Source organism: Schistocerca serialis, chromosome 10, assembly GCF_023864345.2.
Source record: "Schistocerca serialis cubense isolate TAMUIC-IGC-003099 chromosome 10, iqSchSeri2.2, whole genome shotgun sequence".
Lineage (NCBI taxonomy): Eukaryota > Metazoa > Arthropoda > Insecta > Orthoptera > Acrididae > Schistocerca > Schistocerca serialis.
In genome coordinates this window covers 191,714,750-191,738,854 of record NC_064647.1, presented here as the reverse complement: position 1 = coordinate 191,738,854, position 24,105 = coordinate 191,714,750, and the positions used below count along the sequence as shown (strand labels likewise).

The following is a 24,105-nucleotide window of genomic DNA, read 5'->3' as shown; positions in this document are numbered from 1 at the left end:
CATCTTAATTTTTCTCTATCCTTATTCCTCCTATCTTGAAACTTTTTGAACTGACAGATTATATAGCAGCCTTAGTCATTAATACAGATTAAACAGATCTGCTTAATGAAGTTGTCACAATAGGAAACTGTAGTACCTGCATGGTTCTGCTACTTATGATGTAAAGAATGAATATGTGAGATTAACACTTTAGTTTCACTAAGTATAAATGGAGATTAAATATGGCACCAAAAGTCTAAACAGAATTGCTTCATCCCTAAAAGTGTTCTCGTGTGTGATATAGCACTAACTGGCTGCATGTAACTGCAAATTAAAAGCTTGTCTGTCCCCTCTTTTCCCATATAAAAAACAATTAGAGGCATTTTAGCTCCGAGAGTAGTGGGAAACAAGAGTTTCTCTCTTCAAAGCTTGAAGCCAAGTTCATTCCAGATATGGACTGCAAGACACCTATCTGTATTGTAGTGAAACAGCAACATTCACAACCTGCTGTGCAGGCCACTTACGGACGCTGACGTACCACAGTCAGTCAGTCAGTCACCTGACTTTTGGCGTCGACGTGTGCTGGAGACAAAAATTCCATTCTGTGGGAGTCCGAGTGCTCACTCTGTAGCCTTTACAGAGTGCAGCTAAATGCCCTTTATAGACTGACGACTCACGGGCAAAAACGCTGGTTAGGATTAGCATAGGAACCTGTGTCCGGAAACGTACCTTTTTTTTTTTTTTTTTTTTTTAACTACACGTAAAACATCACAATACACACTGCTATCTGACTCCTGCTATTTGTCGTCTGGGTCCACTTACAAGGTTCAGTGTTAATGGCACCAGTGATACAGTAGCTCCTAGATTGTTCTGATATATATAACCGCCAATCCCTGGTCCTCCAGCTTCCATCCTGCCGAAACCCGCACCAATAATTCTTCCCTAGATGCCACAGGGATCTTATAAAGCGAATATTTTGGGTAACATTTTGATGAAGATGTAGTGGCACATCTTCCAAAAGGTCACACAGTACACTGTCAGGGAATCTCAAGTATCCAGTAGCCACAAGATGTAGTGGAAGAAGGTACGGCCTAGTCACATGTACATCCATGAACCCTGCACGAATGTTCAAGCTGTATTGTTCCTGAAATCCATGGAGACATGCAACATGTTGGTTTTCATCAGTCCATACAACTGCTGCAGGACTTTAGAACATCTTCCCTTGTTAAGATGGCTTCATCCATGAAAAGGATTTGCTGTGGGAAGCCAGGCTTGTCTACACAACGCTGCAAGAACCACTTGCAGAAGTGGGCTCATGATGTAAATTTCTGTATCTATATTGCTTGCACCTTCTGGAGATGGTACAGGAGTAGCTGTTACTCATGCAGAAAACGCCAGAAAGTAAGGTGATCCGCATTCACTCTAACTGCTACATTTCTGGACTCATCGCCATGTTCTCTTCCACTGCCATGGAGTTCGCCTATGCAAAATCTGTTTGGGCAGTGCCATCCTGGAGCACTGTAGATGGCCACGAATGTACCCATCTCTGTGGACTGGTGGTACACAGTAGCAAAGATGGAGTGTGACGGACAGTGTTTTGCAGTGTGGAAAGCACTCCGTGTACAACTGATAGGCAGCCATCCACTGCACCAAGCTTCGACGTACAGTAACATCTTACCAGTATATTCCACAGTCGTATAGTTCACCTTGGTCACCACCAACACACTAAAAATGAAGTGTTTGTATACCCTGCATTCTTCACTGTAGTTAATGACTATTACTGTACAGTAGTAAAGTATGAAAAAAGACCACAAGCACAACAGCAGGTACAAACCTCTCTGGGCAGATAAGAAAAACAACTGAATGGCATGTAAACGAACCATTAGTAGGCAAGGGACATCAGGTTATTGACGACTGACGTGTGTAGTACCCTAGTCAAGAAAACGTGGGAGGTCTGATCATGTGTCGTGGTGCTTTGCACGCAACGGGAAAACGGTTCATTTCCAGACATAAGTTCCTTTGCTAAACTTAACCACCTCGGTTCCAACTACAAGTCGTCAACATCTGTATAGGGAATTTAATTACAACCTGTATATATGACTCTGCAAATGGCAGCTTAGACAGTGGCCACGTAGTTTGTTTTGTGTGAGCAAAAGATGCAATATTTCACGTTAAAGATTCGAAGATTAACATACAGGGTGTCCCAGGAGGAATGGTCAAGATTCAGGGATATGGCAGGAGCATTCATTTGAAACAAGAAGCTTCATATGGACACTGAAAAAAAGAGACTCATTTGTTTTGTTGGTTAAGCTTTAGAGGGCTGAAGAACATTTAATGCTGAATGGTATTCGTCACAGCACACATCAATTTATTAGCTACGTGTGGTTGATGAAACCAGGAGAAACAACTGAAAATGTTGTATCGTTTTCATTGTGACAATGTTAGATGTCTCACAGCACGACAAACAATTGCTAGTTTGGCAGAGAACAAGACTGGATTAATATCTTGTCATCTGCATTCAGCCGAGCACTCTGTTTTGCTGTCATAATTACGTCAGACAACTGAATGCCTGAACAGTCATGTCAGCAGGCTTCTGAATTCATCCAAAAGCAATCTTACAGATACCAACAGATGAGAGCAAAAGAATTTTCCAAAATTGTTTGGTAAGCTTGCAAAATGTATAAAATTTATTTAAAGATGAGTATTTTGGATCACAATGAAAGGATTTACACCAAAAAATATTTTTCTTTCATTATCTTTGTAAAAACCTAAAAAGGTGACCTTTGACTGCAACACACGACACTAGTTGAGTCTCTTCTTTACTTAAACCTAGGCTTCACGTGTTCTCAGGCCAGCTCAACTGGAAAATCTCTTAAGGGAGAGAGAGCTCTTCACCTGCACTGCTCAAACCTCACCACAAGCTGAGAGCACAGCTGATTCCAACATTGTTGTTGTTGTTGTTGTTGTTGTCGTCTTCAGTCCTGAGACTGGTTTTATGCAGCTCTCCATGCTACTCTATCCTGTGCAAGCCTCTTCATCTCCCAGTACCTACTGCAGACAACATCCTTCTGAATCTGCTTAGTGTATTCATCTCTTGGTCTCCCTCTATGATTTTTACCCTCCTCACTGAACTCCAACATATTTTGTGATAATTAAATCTGAAAACCTATTTCTATATCTTAACTCACCTTTTATCCGTACCACACCAGCAGCCACGAATGAAACATCAAATTCTGACGTTAGCTTTCTAAATTGCGCCAACAGTGTCAAGGCTGCTGTCGATATTTTTGCATTGTAGGTGCATCAGTAATTGGTGCTTCGGGAATATAATGAAAGCTGCCAGTCAAACGACTGAAGCTAGTGCTCGTGAAGCAAGTGACGTACTTTCAATAGCTTCACCACTGAAGAATTTTGCTCAAACTGAAGTTTGTAGAGGATTATGAGAAGAAAAGTGTGACAAGAGAGCAAGCATACGGAGAGGTCAAACTGTTTGTGTGACCCCAGCACTGAGAGAAGGCGGCTGCACAGAGTGCTCGACGCACCTTGGCGGTGTCGGCGTCGGGGCAGACGACGTGCTGGTAGTTGATGTTGATGTAGTCGGTGCCGCTGCAGATGGTCAGAGACTTGTCCTCTACGGTGTCGCCGTGCTTCCCCACCAGCTGTGTCAGCAGTTTCTGGTCCTGCCGGCACACGTCACCAAAAAATTACAAACAACCTATAAAAGGCTCTCAGGCAGAGCAGCTCCAAAATATGCAGTAGTGGAAATCAGAATAAAGGCGAGGTTCCTTCGAAAGTAATATACAATGACCGAAGCATGCATGTACAGACTTTATTATGAATGTAGTAGATACTGTTTGTCCACGAAAAGTTGACGATTTACCCAGTCAACGAAGATCAAAAAATGCGATTGGGGAAAAAAATTCGTGTAGTCGCAAATTTTTGTATAGTGGTAGGGGGAGTGTCATGAACAACGTGCTAAAGAACCTCATCTGTAGGGTGAGGGCGTTGGGGTGTGGGGGCGTTTAAAGGTCACTTTTTTACGTTTTTCTTGAACAACCATGGCCTCTACCGAAAATGTTTCCCAGTACAAAATTAAAATACGCTGAATTTCCTACATAAAAATTTCTATTCATTTTTTTTTCTCTAGGACCAATAGTCCTCGTGTTACAAGGCGTCGAAAAACAGTAAATTTATGAAAACAATGTTTTTATGGTATAAAATTAATGTTTCTTGTTAAATGAAGTTAAGTACGACCAAATATTAAATGGCTATAAATCATTTACGTACAGTAGAACGGCACTGAGGGATAAATTTTGTTCTGAGGAGATGACAGGTGGCATCGGGTGAGGATGCTGTTTGAGGGGGGGTGGAGGATAGTTGATGATGATGATGATGATGATGATGATGATGATGATGGAAGGCATGACGCGGAACGATATCAAGCACTTTCCTTATTTGTGCGTCTGCAAAACGAAGAGCGAGCTAATGAGTCCTCACTCCACCTACCGCATTACATCGCAAGAACACACACCTGGAGATTTTTGAAATTTCACAAAATGCGTTGTACGACGACACGTGTTAGAAATGTTTCTTTTCCAGAAATGCATTAACACTAAATGGAATAGAGATATCTGCTACTAACAGAACTACACATACGAAAAGAATCTACGTACATCTCTGCACACCACCTTGCCCCGGTAGGCGGAAAACTGATTGCTATGCACACTGTACGTTTATTGCTGTTTTTTTTTTTTTCCCCTAGGAAACGCCCCTACCCCCACCACGAGAACTGCTAGCTCTTCAATTTACGCACAGCATTTTCTGCCCAATTCTGTTATGTGAGTAGACAAAACAACTTTGCTGTTGAGTGAGTTCAGTGCTTCCCTGTACCTTTATAAGGTATGTTTGTATCTCGCACTTTTTGTTTATTCTGCCATTTAATGGTTTAGATAGGTTCACGAATCAAAAGTTTCATGTAATAATTACTTCATCACTTACTGCAGTTTATATGATGGTGTGCTAAGAGCACGAAACGCGTTATTGATTATTAAATAATGCAGCAGAAACTGTCATATTTGGAATTCGTTTTATTAAGTTATTAGTTATTTGCAATGATTAAGAGTGTCTGTACATGAAATATGTACCTACAAACAGTGGCCTACCACTGTACAAAAATTTGCGACTACACGATTTTTTTCCGCTGATTTTCCTTCTTTGTCTGGGCTAATTGGCGCGGTGGCTGCCAGGAACAGCCGTCTCCGCATTAGCATTACGGCTTCCGAAGTGTACGGAGCCGTGAGGGGCAGACAGCATCGACTGCTCGCCTTACAACGAAAGCGGAGGCGCCACTCGCGGAAATATGCCCGCTTAAGAGACACATGCTCGAGAGTTTTACCCACAACTTGTATATTATTTATCGCAAATAAAGAAAAATGAAAGTACATGAATGTACAGCTTACGACACCATAACTCGAAAGTCAAAAACTAATTTTTGGAATTTGTTTTCACACTGCATCGATTAAACACAGCGCAGCAGTAATGTTTACAAAGTGTAATTAACTGTGACTGAAAGAACTGTCAAAATGATGTTCGAAAAGTATCACTGTCTTTTGTGTTTGATTCAACATCATAATCATCATAGCCTGAGGGCGTGATACTGATAACTTAAACGATGAACGTTTCTATTATTCCATCTCATGTATAATACTCCAGCTCCTGAATAGGATAATTACTGCACGCACAGAGGCATTCAAATATCGTTCTTCCCGCGCTCAATGCGCGAATGGAACAGAAAGAAACCCTAATAAACTGGTACATGGGACGTACCCTCTGTTATGCACCTCACGGTCGTTTGCAGAGCATAGGTCTAGATGGAGACTACAACTCTTAAGGCCTCCCGGAAGTGCAACTGGCAGAGCCTAAAGCTGTCCTCACACGAAACGTGTTTCTCATCGCGAAGCACGTCAGACTTGTCCATCACTGTTAGCACTCGCTCTGAAACGACCCGGCTACATCTCACGCATCTTAATGTGCTCCTCATCATGATATGCGAACGCAGCTCTCTCTCTCTCTCTCTCTCTCTCTTGCAGTAACTTTTCTAGTCCTGTGCAGTAACGCAAAATAAAGACGCATTAACGAGATTCTGCAAGCTTTCCTTCGACATGTCACCAGTGACAGTGTTCTGCCCCAAGTTGTGTTTTATTTTGATCCACGCCAATTCTATCGGTTTTAGATCGCAGTTGTAGGGCGGTAAACGAACTACTTCGTGGGCTCTCAGCGATTTTATCCACGATGTGCACTTTCACGGCTGGTTTGTTTTCGTTTTTAGACAACAGTTCAGTCTTCCTCATTGAGTCGCTGCGGTTTATTTGCCTGTCTCGCAACCACTCTAACATCGTAATCGTGAACTCATATTTATTAGGCATTCTGTCGAACTTCCTGTTGTGGTATGGCGCATTATGCATACAATCGCAGAATTGGGTCGAATATAGGAACCACCTCATCTGTAAACACCCCCTCCCCCTCCGTCGACGTCCAGTAGTTTAGTCAACTTCAAGAAATTCGCAAATTAATGAACATAGCTTCTTGCATGAAACTTCCTGACAAACTCAAACTGTGTGCCAGGCCGGATTCCCAGGTTCGAGTCCTGGTCTGGCACACATTTTTATTTTGTCAGTAAGTTTCAAATCAGCGCAGACTCCAGTGTAGGATGCAAATTTGTTCTAGCTCCTTGCTGCAAGTACCTGCCGAATTCGTCATTTTGCGGAAGTTTTTCTCAAACTTGTAGAAGTTGTGTATGTTCAGTATTCATGCGAAAATTTCAGTGCCGAAAATGAAAAAGGTACAAAGACTGCCACTGGGACCCTTAAACACACATAATTGGCACTACCAGTAAAGAAAGTGCGTCATGAGTTTACCAGTCAATTTGTTTCACCAGAAGGGAAAACAGAATGGCAGTACAGACGTCTTTAAATTTTAGCTGATTTTGTAATGTTACCGCAAACATAAATGCATTACATTTGTCATAAAAGTTATCGTGGCCAAACAGTACACATGAGAAACGATCGTGACAGAATTTATACCGTAGTTTCTTTCTTATCACGAATAACAACGTAAGGCGTTTACATTTCCGGGATGGAAATTGGTATAAAGGCACTCATTATGTGTTACTGCATTGTTAGTACTTCGTACAACCTCCATTCTTCCTAATTATCTCAAAAATTCTATTCGCCGTTCACTTTGTTAGGGTTTGTAGTATATGCAGTGAAACTGCCTCTCACTCTTCGTGCATTGCCCTTTTCTGTTCACATACGACCTCAAATTGGTCTTCCATTGTGATTAACTCGCCTTACAAATACACTCCTGGAAATTGAAATAAGAACACCGTGAATTCATTGTCCCAGGAAGGGGAAACTTTATTGACACATTCCTGGGGTCAGATACATCACATGATCACACTGACAGAACCACAGGCACATAGACACAGGCAACAGAGCATGCACAATGTCGGCACTAGTACAGTGTATATCCACCTTTCGCAGCAATGCAGGCTGCTATTCTCCCATGGAGACGATCGTAGAGATGCTGGATGTAGTCCTGTGGAACGGCTTGCCATGCCATTTCCACCTGGCGCCTCAGTTGGACCAGCGTTCGTGCTGGACGTGCAGACCGCGTGAGACGACGCTTCATCCTGTCCCAAACATGCTCAATGGGGGTAAGATCCGGAGATCTTGCCGGCCAGGGTAGTTAACTTACACCTTCTAGAGCACGTTGGGTGGCACGGGATACATGCGGACGTGCATTGTCCTGTTGGAACAGCAAGTTCCCTTGCCGGTCTAGGAATGGTAGAACGATGGGTTTGATGACGGTTTGGATGTACCGTGCACTATTCAGTGTCCCCTCGACGATCACCAGTGGTGTACGGCCAGTGTAGGAGATCGCTCCCCACACCATGATGCCGGGTGTTGGCCCTGTGTGCCTCGGTCGTATGCAGTCCTGATTGTGGCGCTCACCTGCACGGCGCCAAACACGCATACGACCATCATTGGCACCACGGCAGAAGCGGCTCTCATCGCTGAAGACGACACGTCTCCATTCGTCCCTCCATTCACGCCTGTCGCGACACCACTGGAGGCGGGCTGCACGATGTTGGGGCGTGAGCGGAAGACGGCCTAACGGTGTGCGGGACCGTAGCCCAGCTTCATGGAGACGGTTGCGAATGGTCCTCGCCGATACCCCAGGAGCAACAGTGTCCCTAATTTGCTGGGAAGTGGCGGTGCGGTCCCCTACGGCACTGCGTAGGATCCTACGGTCTTGGCGTGCATCCGTGCGTCGCTGCGGTCCGGTCCCAGGTCGACGGGCACGTGCACCTTCCGCCGACCACTGGCGACAACATCGATGTGCTGTGGAGACCTCACGCCCCACGTGTTGAGCAATTCGGCGGTACGTCCACCCGGCCTCCCGCATGCCCACTATACGCCCTCGCTCAAAGTCCGTCAACTGCACATACGGTTCACGTCCACGCTGTCGCGGCATGCTACCAGTGTTAAAGACTGCGATGGAGCTCCGTATGCCACGGCAAACTGGCTGACACTGACGGCGGCGGTGCACAAATGCTGCGCAGCTAGCGCCATTCGACGGCCAACACCGCGGTTCCTGGTGTGTCCGCTGTGCCGTGCGTGTGATCATTGCTTGTACAGCCCTCTCGCAGTGTCCGGAGCAAGTATGGTGGGTCTGACACACCGGTGTCAATGTGTTCTTTTTTCCATTTCCAGGAGTGTATTTCCCAAAGCTTTCCGACGGGGTTCACATCCTGACTACGTACAGACGAGGAAAAGACATGAGCATCTCCAAACCTTTTTTTGTTGTAGCAGAAACATGCCCTGAAGCATTATCTTGTTGAAACGTTAGACTTCCGTCCATTAAGTCCTCATACGTTCCAATCCATTTTGTATGTTCTGTCCTCAGATCATGCCAGTCACATTGAAATACAGCCCAACAATCCAAATTAAACTTTTTCACGCCTTTGAAGATCACTTTATCCCACTCTCGAGAGAATGACATATGTTTTTCAGCAATCTGCAATCTGGCTTATGTTTGGATGTTAGACCGGGTTCCTGCAGTCGTTTCTTGAAAGCAAGATATTTTCATTCGACATTGCTCATACCCCTCCCATGAACCATGGACCTTGCCGTTGGTGGGGAGGCTTGCGTGCCTCAGCGATACAGATGGCCGTACCGTAGGTGCAACCACAACGGAGGGGTATCTGTTGAGAGGCCAGACAAACATGTGGTTCCTAAAGAGGGGCAGCAGCCTTTTCATTAGTTGCAGGGGCAACAGTCTGGATGATTGACTGATCTGGCCTTGTAACATTAACCAAAACGGCCTTGCTGTTCTGGTACTGCGAACGGCTGAAAGCAAGGGGAAACTACAGCCGTAATTTTTCCCGAGGGCATGCAGCTTTACTGTATGGTTAAATGATGATGGCGTCCTCTTGGGTAAAATATTCCGGAGGTAAAATAGTCCCCCATTCGGATCTCCGGGCGGGGACTACTAAAGAGGACGTCGCTATCCGGAGAAAGAAAACTGGCGTTCTACGGATCGGAGCGTGGAATGTCAGATCCCTTAATCGGGCAGGTAGGTTAGTAAATTTAAAAAGGGAAATGGATAGGTTAAAGTTAGATATAGTGGGAATTAGTGAAGTTCGGTGGCAGGAGGAACAAGACTTGTGGTCAGGTGATTACAGGGTTATAAATACAAAATCAAATAGGGGTAATGCAGGAGTAGGTTTAATAATGAATAAAAAAATAGGAGTGCGGGTAAGCTACTACAAACAGCATAGTGAACGCATTATTGTGGCCAAGATAGACACAAAGCCCATGCCTACTACAGTAGTACAAGTTTATATGCCAACTAGCTCTGCAGATGATGAAGAAATAGATGAAATGTATGATGAGATAAAAGAAATTATTCAGGTAGTGAAGGGAGACGAAAATTTAATAGTCATGGGTGACTGGAATTCGTCAGTAGGAAAAGGGAGAGAAGGAAACATAGTAGGTGAATATGGACTGGGGGGAAGAAATGAAAGAGGAAGCCGCCTTGTAGAATTTTGCACAGAGCATAACTTAATCATAGCTAACACTTGGTTCGATAATCATAAAAGAAGGTTATATACATGGAAGAATCCTGGAGATACTAAAAGGCATCATGCCATGCGGCTTTTCGCGGATGATGCTGTAGTATACAGAGAAGTTGCTGCATTAGAAAATTGTAGCGAAATACAGGAAGATCTGCAGCGGATAGGCACTTGGTGCAGGGAGTGGCAACTGACCCTTAACATAGGCAAATGTAATGTATTGCGAATACATAGAAAGAAGGATCCTTTATTGTATGATTATATGATAGCGGGACAAACACTGGTAGCAGTTACTTCTGTAAAATATCTGGGAGTGTGCGTACGGAACGATTTGAAGTGGAATGATCATATAAAATTAATTGTTGGTAAGGCGGGTACCAGGCTGAGATTCATTGGGAGAGTGCTTAGAAAATGTAGTCCTTCAACAAAGGAGGTGGCTTACAAAACACTCGTTCGACCTATACTTGAGTATTGCTCATCAGTGTGGGATCCGTACCAGGTCGGGTTGACGGAGGAGATAGAGAAGATCCAAAGAAGAGCGGCGCGTTTTGTCACCGGGTTATTTGGTAACCGTGATAGCGTTACGGAGATGTTTAATAAACTCAAGTGGCAGACTCTGCAAGAGAGGCGCTCTGCATCGCAGTGTAGCTTGCTCGCCAGGTTTCGAGAGGGTGCGTTTCTGGATGAGGTATCGAATATATTGCTTCCCCCTACTTATACCTCCCGAGGAGATCACGAATGTAAAATTAGAGAGATTAGAGCGCGCACGGAGGCTTTCAGACAGTCGTTCTTCCCGCGAACCATACGCGACTGGAACAGGAAAGGGAGGTAATGACAGTGGCACGTAAAGTGCCCTCCGCCACACACCATTGGGTGGCTTGCGGAGTATCAATGTAGATGTAGATGTAGATGTAGATAGATTATATAATGGTAAGACACAGATTTAGGAACCAGGTTTTAAACTGTAAGACATTTCCAGGGGCAGATGTGGATTTTGACCACAATCTATTGGTTATGAACTGCAGATTGAAACTGAAGAAACTGCAAAAAGGTGGGAATTTAAGGAGATGGGACCTGGATAAACTGAAAGAACCAGAGGTTGTAGAGAGTTTCAGGGAGAGCATAAGGGAACAATTGACAGGAATGGGGGAAAGAAATACAGTAGAAGACGAATGGGTAGCTCTGAGGGATGAAGTAGTGAAGGCAGCAGAGGATCAAGTAGGTAAAAAAACGAGGGCTAGTAGAAATCCTTGGGTAACAGAAGAAATATTGAATTTAATTGATGAAAGGAGAAAATATAAAAATGCAGTAAATGAGGCAGGCAAAAAGGAATACAAACGTCTCAAAAATGATATCGACAGGAAGTGCAAAATGGCTAAGCAGGTATGGCTAGAGGACAAATGTAAGGATGTAGAGGCTTGTCTCATTAGGGGTAAGATAGATACTGCCTACAGGAAAATTAAATAGACCTTTGGAGAGAAGAGAACCACTTGTATGAATATCAAGAGCTCAGATGGCAACCCAGTTCTAAGCAAAGAAGGGAAGGCAGAAAGGTGGAAGGAGTATATAGAGGGTTTATACAAGGGCGATGTACTTGAGGACAATATTATGGAAATGGAAGAGGATGTAGATGAAGACGAAATGGGAGATATGATACTGCGTGAAGAGTTTGACAGAGCACTGAAAGACCTGAGTCGAAACAAGGCCCCAGGAGTAGACAACATTCCATTAGAACTACTGTTGGCCTTGGGAGAGCCATTTATGACAAAACTCTACCATCTGGTGAGGAAGATGTATGAGACAGGCGAAATACCCTCAGACTTCAAGAAGAATATAATAATTCCAATCCCAAAGAAAGCAGGTGTTGACAGATGCGAAAATTACCGAACTATCAGTTTAATAAGTCACAGCTGCAAAATACTAACGCGAATTCTTTACAGACGAATGGAAAAACTGGTAGAAGCGGACCTCGGGGAAGATCAGTTTGGATTCCGTAGAAATGTTGGAACACGTGAGGCAATACTAACCTTAAGACTTATCTTAGAAGAAAGATTAAGAAAAGGCAAACCTACGTTTCTAGCATTTGTAGACTTAGAGAAAGCTTTTGACAACGTTAACTGGAATACTCTCTTTCAAATTCTGAAGGTGGCAGGGGTAAAATACAGGGAGCGAAAGGCTATTTACAATTTGTACAGAAACCAGATGGCAGTTATAAGTGTCGAGGGACATGAAAGGGAAGCAGTGGTTGGGAAGGGAGTGAGACAGGGTTGTAGCCTCGCCCCGATGGTATTCAATCTGTATATTGAGCAAGCAGTAAAGGAAACAAAAGAAAAATTCGGAGTAGGTATTAAAATTCATTAAAATTCGCCGATGACATTGTAATTCTGTCAGAGACAGCAAAGGACTTGGAAGAGCAGTTGAACGGAATGGACAGTGTCTTGAAAGGAGGATATAAGATGAACATCAACAAAAGCAAAACAAGGATAATGGAATGTAGTCAAATTAAATCAGGTTGTGCTGAGGGAATTAGATTAGGAAATGAGACACTTCAAGTAGTAAAGGAGTTTTGCTATTCAGGGAGCTAAATAACTGATGATGGTCGAAGTAGAGAGGATATAAAATGTAGACTGGCAATGGGGAGGAAAGCGTTTCTGAAGAAGAGAAATTTGTTAACATCGAGTATAGATTTAAGCGTCAGGAAGTCGTTTCTGAAAGTATTTGTATGGAGTGTAGCCATGTATGGAAGTGAAACATGGACGATAAATAGTTTGGACAAGAAGAGAATAGAAGCTTTCGAAATGTGGTGCTACAGAAGAATGCTGAAGATAGGGTGGGTAGATCACGTAACTAATGAGGAGGTATTGAATAGAATTGGGGAGAAGAGAAGTTTGTGGCACAACTTGACCAGAAGAAGGGATCGGTTGGTAGGACATGTTCTGAGGCATCAAGGGATCACAAATTTAGCATTGGAGGGCAGCATGGAGGGTAAAAATCGTAGAGGGAGACCAAGAGATGAATACACTAAGCAGATTCAGAAGGATGTAGGTTGCAGCAGGTACTGGGAGATGAAGGAGCTTGCACAGGATAGAGTAGCATGGAGAACTGCATCAAACCGGTCTCAGAACTGAAGACCACAACAACAACATTGCTCATACACATCCGGCAGTTACTGGTAGTTGTAAATCATCAGTAAGTTGAGTAGAATAACGGTTTGTGACCCTTGCTTTACACAAAAGTAACTGTTTCATCAGGTTATCCTCCATACGGAGGCTGTTGCACGCAGCGACCGTTATTTTGATTTATAAACAACAGATTTCAGCTATCAGTCGTCCTTTGGAACTGTTTCGATGCCTCAGGTAATTTTCTACTTTGCCCATATTTTCCGTTCTGTCCACACTGTATGTCCAATCTAACGAAATTATGGATCACTGTACTTGAAAGGTTCAACTCCTTGGCGATTTAACGATTAGAGAGCCTCATTTCCTTCTACGTACCGATTTTTGCTTTTTCTTCACATGACAACTGTTTTCCGCGTGGCATTATCACAACCATAGTTAAAGTGCATAATACGCATTTTCGCTAATGGTGTCCGTTTCATATCTGCAGTAAAGGCGCATACGCACACTTATAGTCCGTGAGACGAGTGATTGTTAGTGACAGTTCCGGCGGGCAGACGGCGCTGTTGCCGAACGTGGCTCACAGCACGCAGCGCCCTGTCTGCTACACGCATTCTCTAGCAGCAGAAATAAAAGCGAGACAAAATACAAGTCGTATTGGTACGCGTGAATTTATTTAAAGTTGATGCTTGAAATATATTAACTCGAAAACTGATAAGAGCTATTTAGTACAAGTATCTAAGATGCTGAAACATAATAAAGTTATTTGTTAAACTTCACAACTGAAATGAAAACTATTTTCGCAAGTTGTTGAACATTAGCAGTTTTGGTTTCCATTGTTAAGTATTGGCATTATTAATTTGTTCTACGACAAGCTACAGAATAATTGGTCAGTGTATTAAGAGTTATAATCTGAAGAAAGTACTCGCAATATGATGATCTGGTTGTAGATCGATAGCAAACTCCCTCCTTACATTCCTGAATACGTTGTAGTTACTGTAATGGAAAAACACCACTCACATCACTGTCAGAATCTGATATGACATTGTCTTCCTCAGCACTACTCGAACTATCACTGCTCTCTCCCAGATGTATAATTAAATTTTCGATGCATTCTTCCACAACCCCTTCGGTTTTGGCCGCCTCTCTGATGGCACTTGCAGTGCTGTTTACAATTTTAGCCCACGTCTCGCTTGTCACTTTATTGATAGCTGCGCCGGCCGCGGTGGTCTCGTGGTTCTAGGCGCGCAGTCCGGAGCCGTGCGACTGCTACGGTCGCAGGTTCGAATCCTGCCTCGGGCATGGATGTGTGTGATGTCCTTAGGTTAGTTAGGTTTAAGTAGTTCTAAGTTATAGGGGACTTATGACCACAGCAGTTGAGTCCCATAGTGCTCAGAGCCATTTGAACCATTTTATTGATAGCTGCTGGAAGGAGAGTTTCCACTTCAGAGATCGTGAATTTTTTATTGTTTGCAGCAATGTAATTTTTTATCTGCGCCCACACTCCTTCAATTGCATTGAAGTGACAGTGGTATGGAGGAAGCCGAACGATTTCATGCCCATGCCTTTTAGCAATCTCGTCAATTACGTATGTTGGAAATTGGGGTTTCTTTTGTGCCACAATTTCGAGCAGTTCCGCCTTCCTTAAATCTTCTCTGAAATCAACTTTTCGCCGTTTCAACCACTGAATGATATCGTCTTTTTTTGTTGCCAAGGTTGGTGCCTTATCGTGAACAACGGAATGATAAGGCGCATTGTCCATAACAATCAATGATGGACTTGTCAGATTCGTCATAAGCGATGTCTCGAACCATTCTTGAAATACTACACTGTTCATTTCTTCATGGTAATCTCCCGTCTTTTATGACCGAAACATTTTCAAGCAGTTTGGCACAAAACCTTTCGATGTTCCTGCATGTAAGACAATAATACGCCCTCCTTTGCCAACAGGCACTGCCATTGTCCCCTCGGGCGTTGCATCATTCCAGCCTCTACGTAAAGAATGGCTGGCATTGACCCAAGTTTCATCTAACCACACTATACTTTCGAATTCCACACCCATGATCCTGCGCAGAAATCTGCACCGCCATGCAACTACATCTGTCCTTTCCATTAATATTTTGCGTCCGTTAAACAGTGAATAGCTGAAGCCTATGTCTTTCAACACTGTACGCAATGAAAATTTGCTCCCTTTAAAAAGATCGTCTTTCTGAAGCGACACCTGTAATTTAGATAGAGTGGGATGTTCCCTTCTCTTATAATAGCTGTATATATGACGACGAATAGCGTCTCTCTGAAAATCGTCCAAAGCTGTCACCTGCTTATTTCTCGGCCGCTTCTTTCCTGGTGTGTGCAGCTTTGTTGTGCCACTCTCGTCACAATCTACACTATACTGTTCTTTCCCTATCTTTACAACAGTGTTCTTACTTATTTTCAATGCTGCTGCAGTTCTCTTCACAACCTGAACAACAGGAATTAAGGGCCCACCTTTGTCCTTTTCTTTCTCAAAGTAATCCCTCACAGAGCACACGAATTCACGGGCCTGGGTGTGCAGCACACTTTTCTTCCTCCGTTTCACTTCTTGTGTTGGGCTGGTACTACCCGCCGCACTAGACATTGTTTACAACGAAACATAAACAAAGAAACACTAAAAACAACAAAAACGAAATAAACTGCGAATTCAACTTCAGACAAACGACGAACGACAGCACCGCCTGCACGGGAGACGCTGGTAAGTTTCATAAGCGCGCGCGACCGGGTTTCAGAGCGGCAACGTGGCCCTTGCTACCCGCTCAAAGTCAGGCCGTCATTGGCTGCCTGCCTGCGGTCGCTAGGCAACGGAAAGACGCTACCGAGCTGTCAATACCAAAGACTCGTCTCCCAGACTATAACAACAGGAAGAGAGCATTGCCTTTATACCAAGTTCCCACCTCTACCATCTCAATCGTTGATGTCTTGCTATATACTGTACTACTAACATCAAATGCGATACCATTTGCCTGCATTTGTCAGTATACTTGATATCATACTATTGCACAAATATTCCAAGAAACGACGTAAATTTTCCTACAAATATCCATGCATGTATACTGATTTCTACTACTGTATATTAAAATACAGAATGTACCAAAAAGAATCATCCGATTTTTAAAAAATCATAACTATTATGTTATTTGATGTACAGTATGTGTGTGAACAACGTGCTGTTGGAATTTTACATGGTTCCCGCTAGGTAGCAGCAGTGTGCGCCACTTAAGTTCTAGTAAAAACCGTGTCGGGACAACAGAAAGCGTTTTATGTTCTAAGTTTTGCGCAGTGCGGATCAGTAATAACTGTTCAGCGTGACTTTCGTACTAGGTATGGTGTGAATCATCCTACGGCACACAGCATTAGAGGATGGCATGAACAATTTTGAGTAACAGGTTGTTCGTGTGATGGCGAATCGCCCGACCGTCCCCGATTGTCAAACACAAACATCACAGCATTCACAAGGAGTGCGCAGAAATCCGTTCGCCGTGCAGCTCGATAGATCAAAATGCCCCCGATTTCCGTCAGGCGTGTGTTGCGTCGACGTTTACTCATGAAACCATACAACAATCAGCTACTGCAAGCTCTTCATGAAAGTGACAAACAACGCGTGGAGTTCTGTAATTTTGTTCTTGGCAAGATGGAGGATGACTATTTTTTTCCACGCTTAGTGTTTAGTGACGGGGCAACATTCCATTAAAATGGAAAGGTGAATCGTCATAATGTGAGAATATGGGGTACGGAACAACCGCATGAAGTTGTACAACGAGAGAGGGAGTCACCAAAATTTAATGTTTTTGTTCCTTTTTCTTTTTTTTTTCACGGGAAAAGATGTTTGGTCCATTTTTCTTTGCCGTAATCCATTTTTCTTTGCCGTAAACAAGAAGCACACATCTCGACGTACTTGAGAAATTTCTTTTCGCACATTTGGAGACTGACTCTAACGTCGTCATTTACCAACAGGATGGGGTACCACCACATTGGCATCTGGAGGTGCGGGCATTTTTAAGTCAAAGGATTACAGAAGAAATCAGAGGATTGCTTAAAAATGGGTCTGCCGCACTGGACTAAATGACTCGGACTTACATTGCTGGCGTCCAAGGTAACCAGACCTCATTGTCTTGCGAGGGGTCTATAAAAGACTGTTTATGTTCTTCCGTTTTTAATAACAATGAACTGAGACATCGCACAACAGCTGTAACTTTGACATCAGTGTTGCCAACCATACGATAAATTATGGCGATATACGATAATTACAACGTGAACACGATATACGATAGTACATTGCTGATAATTGCGAAATCTACGATAATTTTTGTGTAGATTTAAAATGAAAATAAATTGATACTAGTAGTAGTTTAATACGTTAATAATCTGTTTTCGTATATTTAAGTCCATACTCCATTCAATATAAGCAATTTCCTCTTTTTCTCTCGTCCACTCCCCGCAACAGTCCAACGACTCTCTAACACTGTATATTCGCTTCCGGGGAATACCCTTACCACCTAACAAATATTGTTTCACAACAATATGGGCTATTAGGGCTAGGCCATCGTCATCAGTTGCTGGTGAAATTGGGACTTGAATTCTCTTAAAAGAATATTAAATTTTTGTTCTTAGGGGAAGTTAAAGTGTGGTGTTCTTTAAATAAATACTGTAGTAGTGTATTCAAATATAAATAATGGAAAGTGACAGCAGTGATGTAGATTCTCCGCGGACCCCACAGAGTTGCGTGGTGAGTTGAAATTAAAACGTTTGAAACAAAAGTTCAGAAAGGAATGGTTGACTGATTTATCTTTCAAGGATTGGCTACAACCTGTTAGTGATGATGCATATAAAGCTCGGTGTAAAGTTTGTAGATGTGAATTCAGTGCTGAGTTGACTGTAGTGAAAAATCACGCTAAAGGGAAAGAACACTCAAGTGCCGTAAAATGTGTCGGGCCTCTACAAAAGAAACTTGACTTTTCATCACAATCAAAATCGTCCGATACATTTCATAAGCAGGGGAAGAAGGCTGAAATATTGCTAAGTGGACTTTTGGCAGAACATAACATCTCTATTAATACAGCCAATCACTTAACAGATGTAATTAAAAGTGCCTTTCCCGATTCTAAAATAGTTGAGAACTTGCAGTTGCGTAGAACAAAAGCCACAGGGGTGCTAAAGAATGTCATAGGTGAATGTCATTTGGATGAACTGAATGAAGTTTTACGGAGATAAAAGTTCAGTTTCATAATTGATGAATCTACCGACGTTTCCCCTATGAAAAATTTGTGTACGGTATTTTGATGAAGATAGCTCCAAAATACATACTAAATTTTGGCAGTTGTTACAGCTGTTTGACGAGAAAAATGCAGAGGCCGCTCATGAAGGTGCCACTGTTAATAGTTTGTACGATCTCGTACGTAAAGCCTTGTCAGTACATAATATTCCTCCTGAAAATTTAGTAGGATTTGCTTCGGATGGGTGCAACACAATGATGGGTAAAGATAATCCTGTTGCTAGTCGAATAATTAGAGATTTTCCTGGTATTTTTATACAGAAATGTGTATGTCATTCATTGCACCTATGTGCAAGTGAGGCTTGTAAACAATTACCAAGACTATGTGAAGACACAGCAAGGGATACATATTCATTCTTTAAGCATAGTTCAAAAAGAATAGCCCAGTTTGTGGAATTCCAACAGTTTTGTAATGTCGAACCTCACAAGATACTGCATCCGTCTCAAACAAGATGGTTGTCTTTGTTTCACGTATTCTAGAACAATGGAATGCAAAAAATGGCTCTGAGCACTATGGGGCTTAACTTCTGAGGTCGTCAGTCCCCTAGAACTTAGAACTACTTAAACCTAACTAACCTAAGGACATCACACACATCCATGCCCGACGCAGGATTCGAACCTGCGACCGTAGCGGTCCAATGGAATGCATTTCAATTATTTTTCACTTGCAAGTGGGAAGAAGAAAGACTGTATGCAGCTGAACAGTTAGCAAAGGCATTCAGGGACAACTTTGTACGTGTATTTTTTATATTTTTCGAGTGGATTCTACCGAAATTTGTGTCTCTGAATCAATATTTTCAAAGCGAGAAATTAGTAATTTGCTCTTTGCATGATAGAATGTGCAAAACGTAGAAAGAAATCCTTCTCTGCTATATGTCTCCTGGTTATATCTATAAAACTGATTTGACAGACATAGATCCAGCAAACCCAGCCCAACTTGTGCCTTATACGCAAATGTATTTAGGTGTAGGTGTGATGGATTTCATGAGCCAATCTGAAAACATCTCACAAAAATCTAAAGTGACTGATTTCTACTACAGAGTGCAACAGTTTCTTATAGTATCTTGTTGTGAGATAAAAAAGCGGTATGATTTCAACAATTCTGTTCTAAAAATGTTGAGTTGGTTAACACCAGAAATAGCATTGTCAAAAAGTGCTGCAAGGCCGTCAACGCTTGTTCCACTTATAAAGTCGGTTCAGAGGATTTCTCCAAAAGACAAAAGGCTTATGCAAATGAGTGATGATCAGTGGAGAGCATTGCCACATGCAGAATTTCCCTAAAATCTACGGTCTAAAGAGGTGGACGAATTTTGGGTGTTCATAAAAAACGCTAGGGACCTTCATGTAACCAAGAATTCCTCCAAATAGGAATCTTTGTGCTAGATATATTAGTTTTACCACATTCTAGTGCTGATTGTGAGCAGGTCTTTTCAAAAATGAATCTAGTGAAGACACCATTGAGAAATAAGTTACATTTGGGTATAGTCAGCGCAGTAATGTTCACTTCTCAGCGTGTGAAGAATTGTGTACAGTTCGAACCAACCAGTGCAATGATAGCATCAATGAACACGTCGAAAATTTATGCTAAGAAGAAGGAATCTCATCGGGATAGTGACGCCGATTTCGCCGATGTGGAATTCGACAACGATGCTTATTAGGGTGAGTTTAATTATATTATTATTTTTAATTATATTACGTACACAGTGCTACCTTTCGATCGGGGTTGGCGAATTTTCCTTGCATAAAATCTGTGATGCTTTGGACACTTCCGAGTTTATCTGGTTCTGAACGTATTTTTAGTACTTAGCATCGCGATTAGAGACGTTTTGGTTCGTAATTAGGAGGTTTTATGGATAAAAATTTTAAAAGATGAGAAGACTCTGCCATTCACGATTGAAAACAAATATTGTGTACGTCATATTATCAGCATTATTGTTTTTGTTTTTTTAAGATTATCAATATACGATAATTTTAGATAAAAAACGATAATTTTAAATACAAAATGCCATAATTTTATCTTCTGGGGTTGGTAACGCTGTTTGACAAGCCCGCTGCAGTATGGGAACAGTTTGAATATCGCACAGACATATTCCATGTATCTCCGGGGAGGGGGAAATGGAACACCTTTGAAAGGTATGAAAACAAAAGTTTTGAGCTTCCCGTTCACAAAAAGAAATTCGTTGTATAAGTTTATTAGTTTCAGAAATATAGACATGCCAAATCGGATGATTCGATACTCCCTGTACAATGAGCCAAATGTTATGTACAACTTTATGCACAAATTACATTGCAGTCATGAAAGCGGAAGGGTGTTGAAAGGGAGGTGGTAACTAACAATATTAAATAACTTCTTTGCTGTGCCCGCAGCTTGCATAAGGCCATAATGTGGCATGTTCTTTATACTTTTACAAAATTAGTTGCAAATAGTTTATTTCCTGTTATTTTTACATGAGTTCACGATAAGCTTGTTTCGGCATTTGTGCTGTTTCAAATGCTACTGTTGACATTACATTTATAAAGCATTTTACTGTACGTCTATGTCACAGTACTATGAGATTTTTACATTATATTACACTTAAGTCTAGTTGGAGTGATATCCTTAAAACGCCTTGGACCGTAATTTCTTTTATTTATTGCGTTGTTAATATAGGTCATGTATTCACCTTCTATAGAAATTTCGTGTATTTTTGACAGCTGTCAAATGACACATCGTTCCATTGACGCATTTTGTTTACAAGTAAATTATATCTAAGCAACCAATCAAGTTTTTCCCTGCACTTAAGAAATAAAAACCACAGGTTGAAAACAACTGAAAACACTTTGAAAATTCTACTTAGGATACCGAACGGTCAATCCATAAACATTTTCGAACTAGCATTTTACAAAAACACAAACCGATATCCGAATGACATCCTAAACGAACAAATAGACCACAAACATAAAAATTATCTGCAAAGCCTTAGCAACATAATAGAAAAAGAAAACGGATGAACTCTCCACGGTAAATAAAAAACAATAGACAAAATTAACCCATTAAGGACCAATTTATTTCTTCGATCTACATTTATTTCTGTGTTTCATGATTGACATAGAGATGAGGAAAAGGAATATAAAATTAAAAAATGCAATAACTTTGAAATATATGATTTATTTTAATCAATCCCCAAATGGGGATCATGACACTCACTTTTTACATGGTGTTCATTTTTTGTGCCAGACAACAAAACAATCAATATGGAGTCCCACATTGCACACAGAACGTTGTTTCCTCACATTTTTCTTGCAAATTTCACATTTTCTCTATTTCCCCAGTGTCGTGCGTTCAATCAAATGCCCGTTTCCAGTCCTGTGTTCAAGTGGGACACGTGATAGGGAGAATTTTGGGTATGATGGACGTCCTGCTCTTTTCGGATCAGAAGCAGCAGATGACTGAAGAAGATATGCCCTTGCAACAATCCTCCAGAATTGAAGCAGTGGAATATTTTCATTCGAGAGGCAGTAGATGACGTGAGCGTTGACCAATGCTACGTCTAATTGATGACCAATGGGAAGTTTCATTTCTTACCTCGAATTCTCACACGATATTTCTCCACATTCCAGTCCAGTTTGTCACACCTCCCATAAGATGTTATATTCTGAAATCATTCTTGGCTGTGGGACTTACATTTCTTTGTTCTCAGCTTTGCTCCATCTCTTTAATTGGTTTACTGGATGCACTGTCTCATGGTTTGAAAAAAGCTTTACACAGCTGTTATCCTTATACATTACCGCCATTACCTCAGTATTCTTGTCAAATCTATAGTCATACACTCATCTTCGTTTCTTCTTAATGCTGTTCTCAGGTTCTATTGGACAGTTATTCATTTGCTTCATATGGGAAAGTTCCAGTTGCCTTTACTCTCATTTCTGAGAGCTCTTTCATCCAACGGAAGCTCGTGAAAAAGTTATCAAAATATATTTTGTGAAGTTCAGGTGTCTGCAGAAAAGAAGTCATATTTAACACAAATGATACACCAAGTTCCAGAACTGAAACGTCACTTGTATCCTTCGATTTTTCTTCATAGACCGACATATGGTAACAGAAACCGCTTTGAGAACAGCACAGGGCCCGCTGTTTGAATCCAAATCTCACTGGTATCCCGCGAATGAACTGTTTTAGGTAATGGTGTCCATAATATCATACCATTTGCTCATCAATGCTCAGGCTGTCGGAAAAAAACTTGAAATTATTGTTAAGTAAATCCGTCAACGGACGAGTTTTAGAAAGTTTATCCCTTTCATCAGGTGGGATTGTGGTCAGATGTGTGTATCATTGAAATGCAGGTGGCGCTTTACTTCAAGATATCTGTTGCGACTCTCACACTGTCATACACACCTTATATCAAAGTCATCTTCATTCCAATATAGCTCTTCCTGAGGAAGAATGTGGTATCCAGTAAAGAGTAGTATACCTATGAACTTTTTTATGTATCCATTGGAATACTCATAGCTGTTATTGTTCTGTGTAGCATATCGGACATTTTCACTAACAATCAAGTTCAGTATCTGTTCGTCAAAAAAATTCTTCAAAGCACTCAACAGCGGATTTTCCTTTTAGTGCTGCTACCAAACTGGATTTTCGCTGTTCAATTTCTGCTGTATCAAGATAGGTTTTAGAGTAAGTCACATCTTCTGTTGTCCAGTTAGAAGTGATAAAAGCTTTCACTTTTTTCTTTCGTTGGCCTGCATTTCCCTCATTTTCGTATTCTCCATTAGCATGAATTTCCAAGGAACCTGGCACATCAGTTGGAACAGTATTTTCAAAAACATTTTCGTCGATATGTTCACAGTGAGACATCTCACCTACAAGATCTGGAGGGAGCTCGACAATGTCAATGGTCACATTCACATCACAATCATCACCAAAAGAAGCCATGACGTTCGAATCATTTACAATTTCTTCAGTTTCCCTAGTGCTTCATAGTGACACGTTGTGCCTGAGGACCAAATAAAAACAAAATAAAGTTTTATGCGGAAACTGCCATGGAAGGTCAGTCAGGTGTCATGCAGAAATGAAACAGGTCTTTGAAATAAATGATCGATAGACATCTTCTAAAATCACTACAGAACAAGCCTATACACAGATACTGGAAGTTATTTACATAATAATGTAACTTACACGGTTTTGAAATGTGCGCTCTCTTAACACTGAAAAACGTAGCTTCTTCACAGAAATATAAGTGTACAACTTACTCGTTTAACAACAACTTATGAAACTTCAATGCAAGCGCACGACAAAGGTCTGGACAACAATGGGAAATGGTAAATAGCAAAATTTCCGTTACAAAGAGAAATCCCCAAATGGAGACCATGGCACTTAATGGGTTAAGATCGCACATCTACGTAATGAAAAATATCTCTGACTTCGTTGAAATGGCTCTGAGCACTATGAGACTTAACATCTGAGGTCATCAGTCCCCAAGAACTTAGAACTACTTAAACCTAACTAACCTAAGGACATCACACACATCCATGCCCGAGTCAGGATTCGAACCTGCGACCGTAGCAGTCACGCGGTTCCAGACTGA

General features: G+C 41.8%; 1 protein-coding gene across 5 annotated transcripts in view; it reads right to left on the bottom strand.

Moving 5' to 3' along the window:
* LOC126424758 (1-phosphatidylinositol 4,5-bisphosphate phosphodiesterase) overlaps positions 1–24,105 on the bottom strand; it is a 449,937-nt gene that overhangs the window by 129,685 nt on the left and 296,147 nt on the right. For all 5 annotated transcript variants that reach the window (XM_050087500.1, XM_050087498.1, XM_050087497.1 and 2 more), the window contains one exon: positions 3,522–3,659. In XM_050087500.1, coding sequence (XP_049943457.1) covers positions 3,522–3,659 — 138 coding nt within the window. The remainder of the gene's footprint in view (positions 1–3,521; positions 3,660–24,105) is intronic.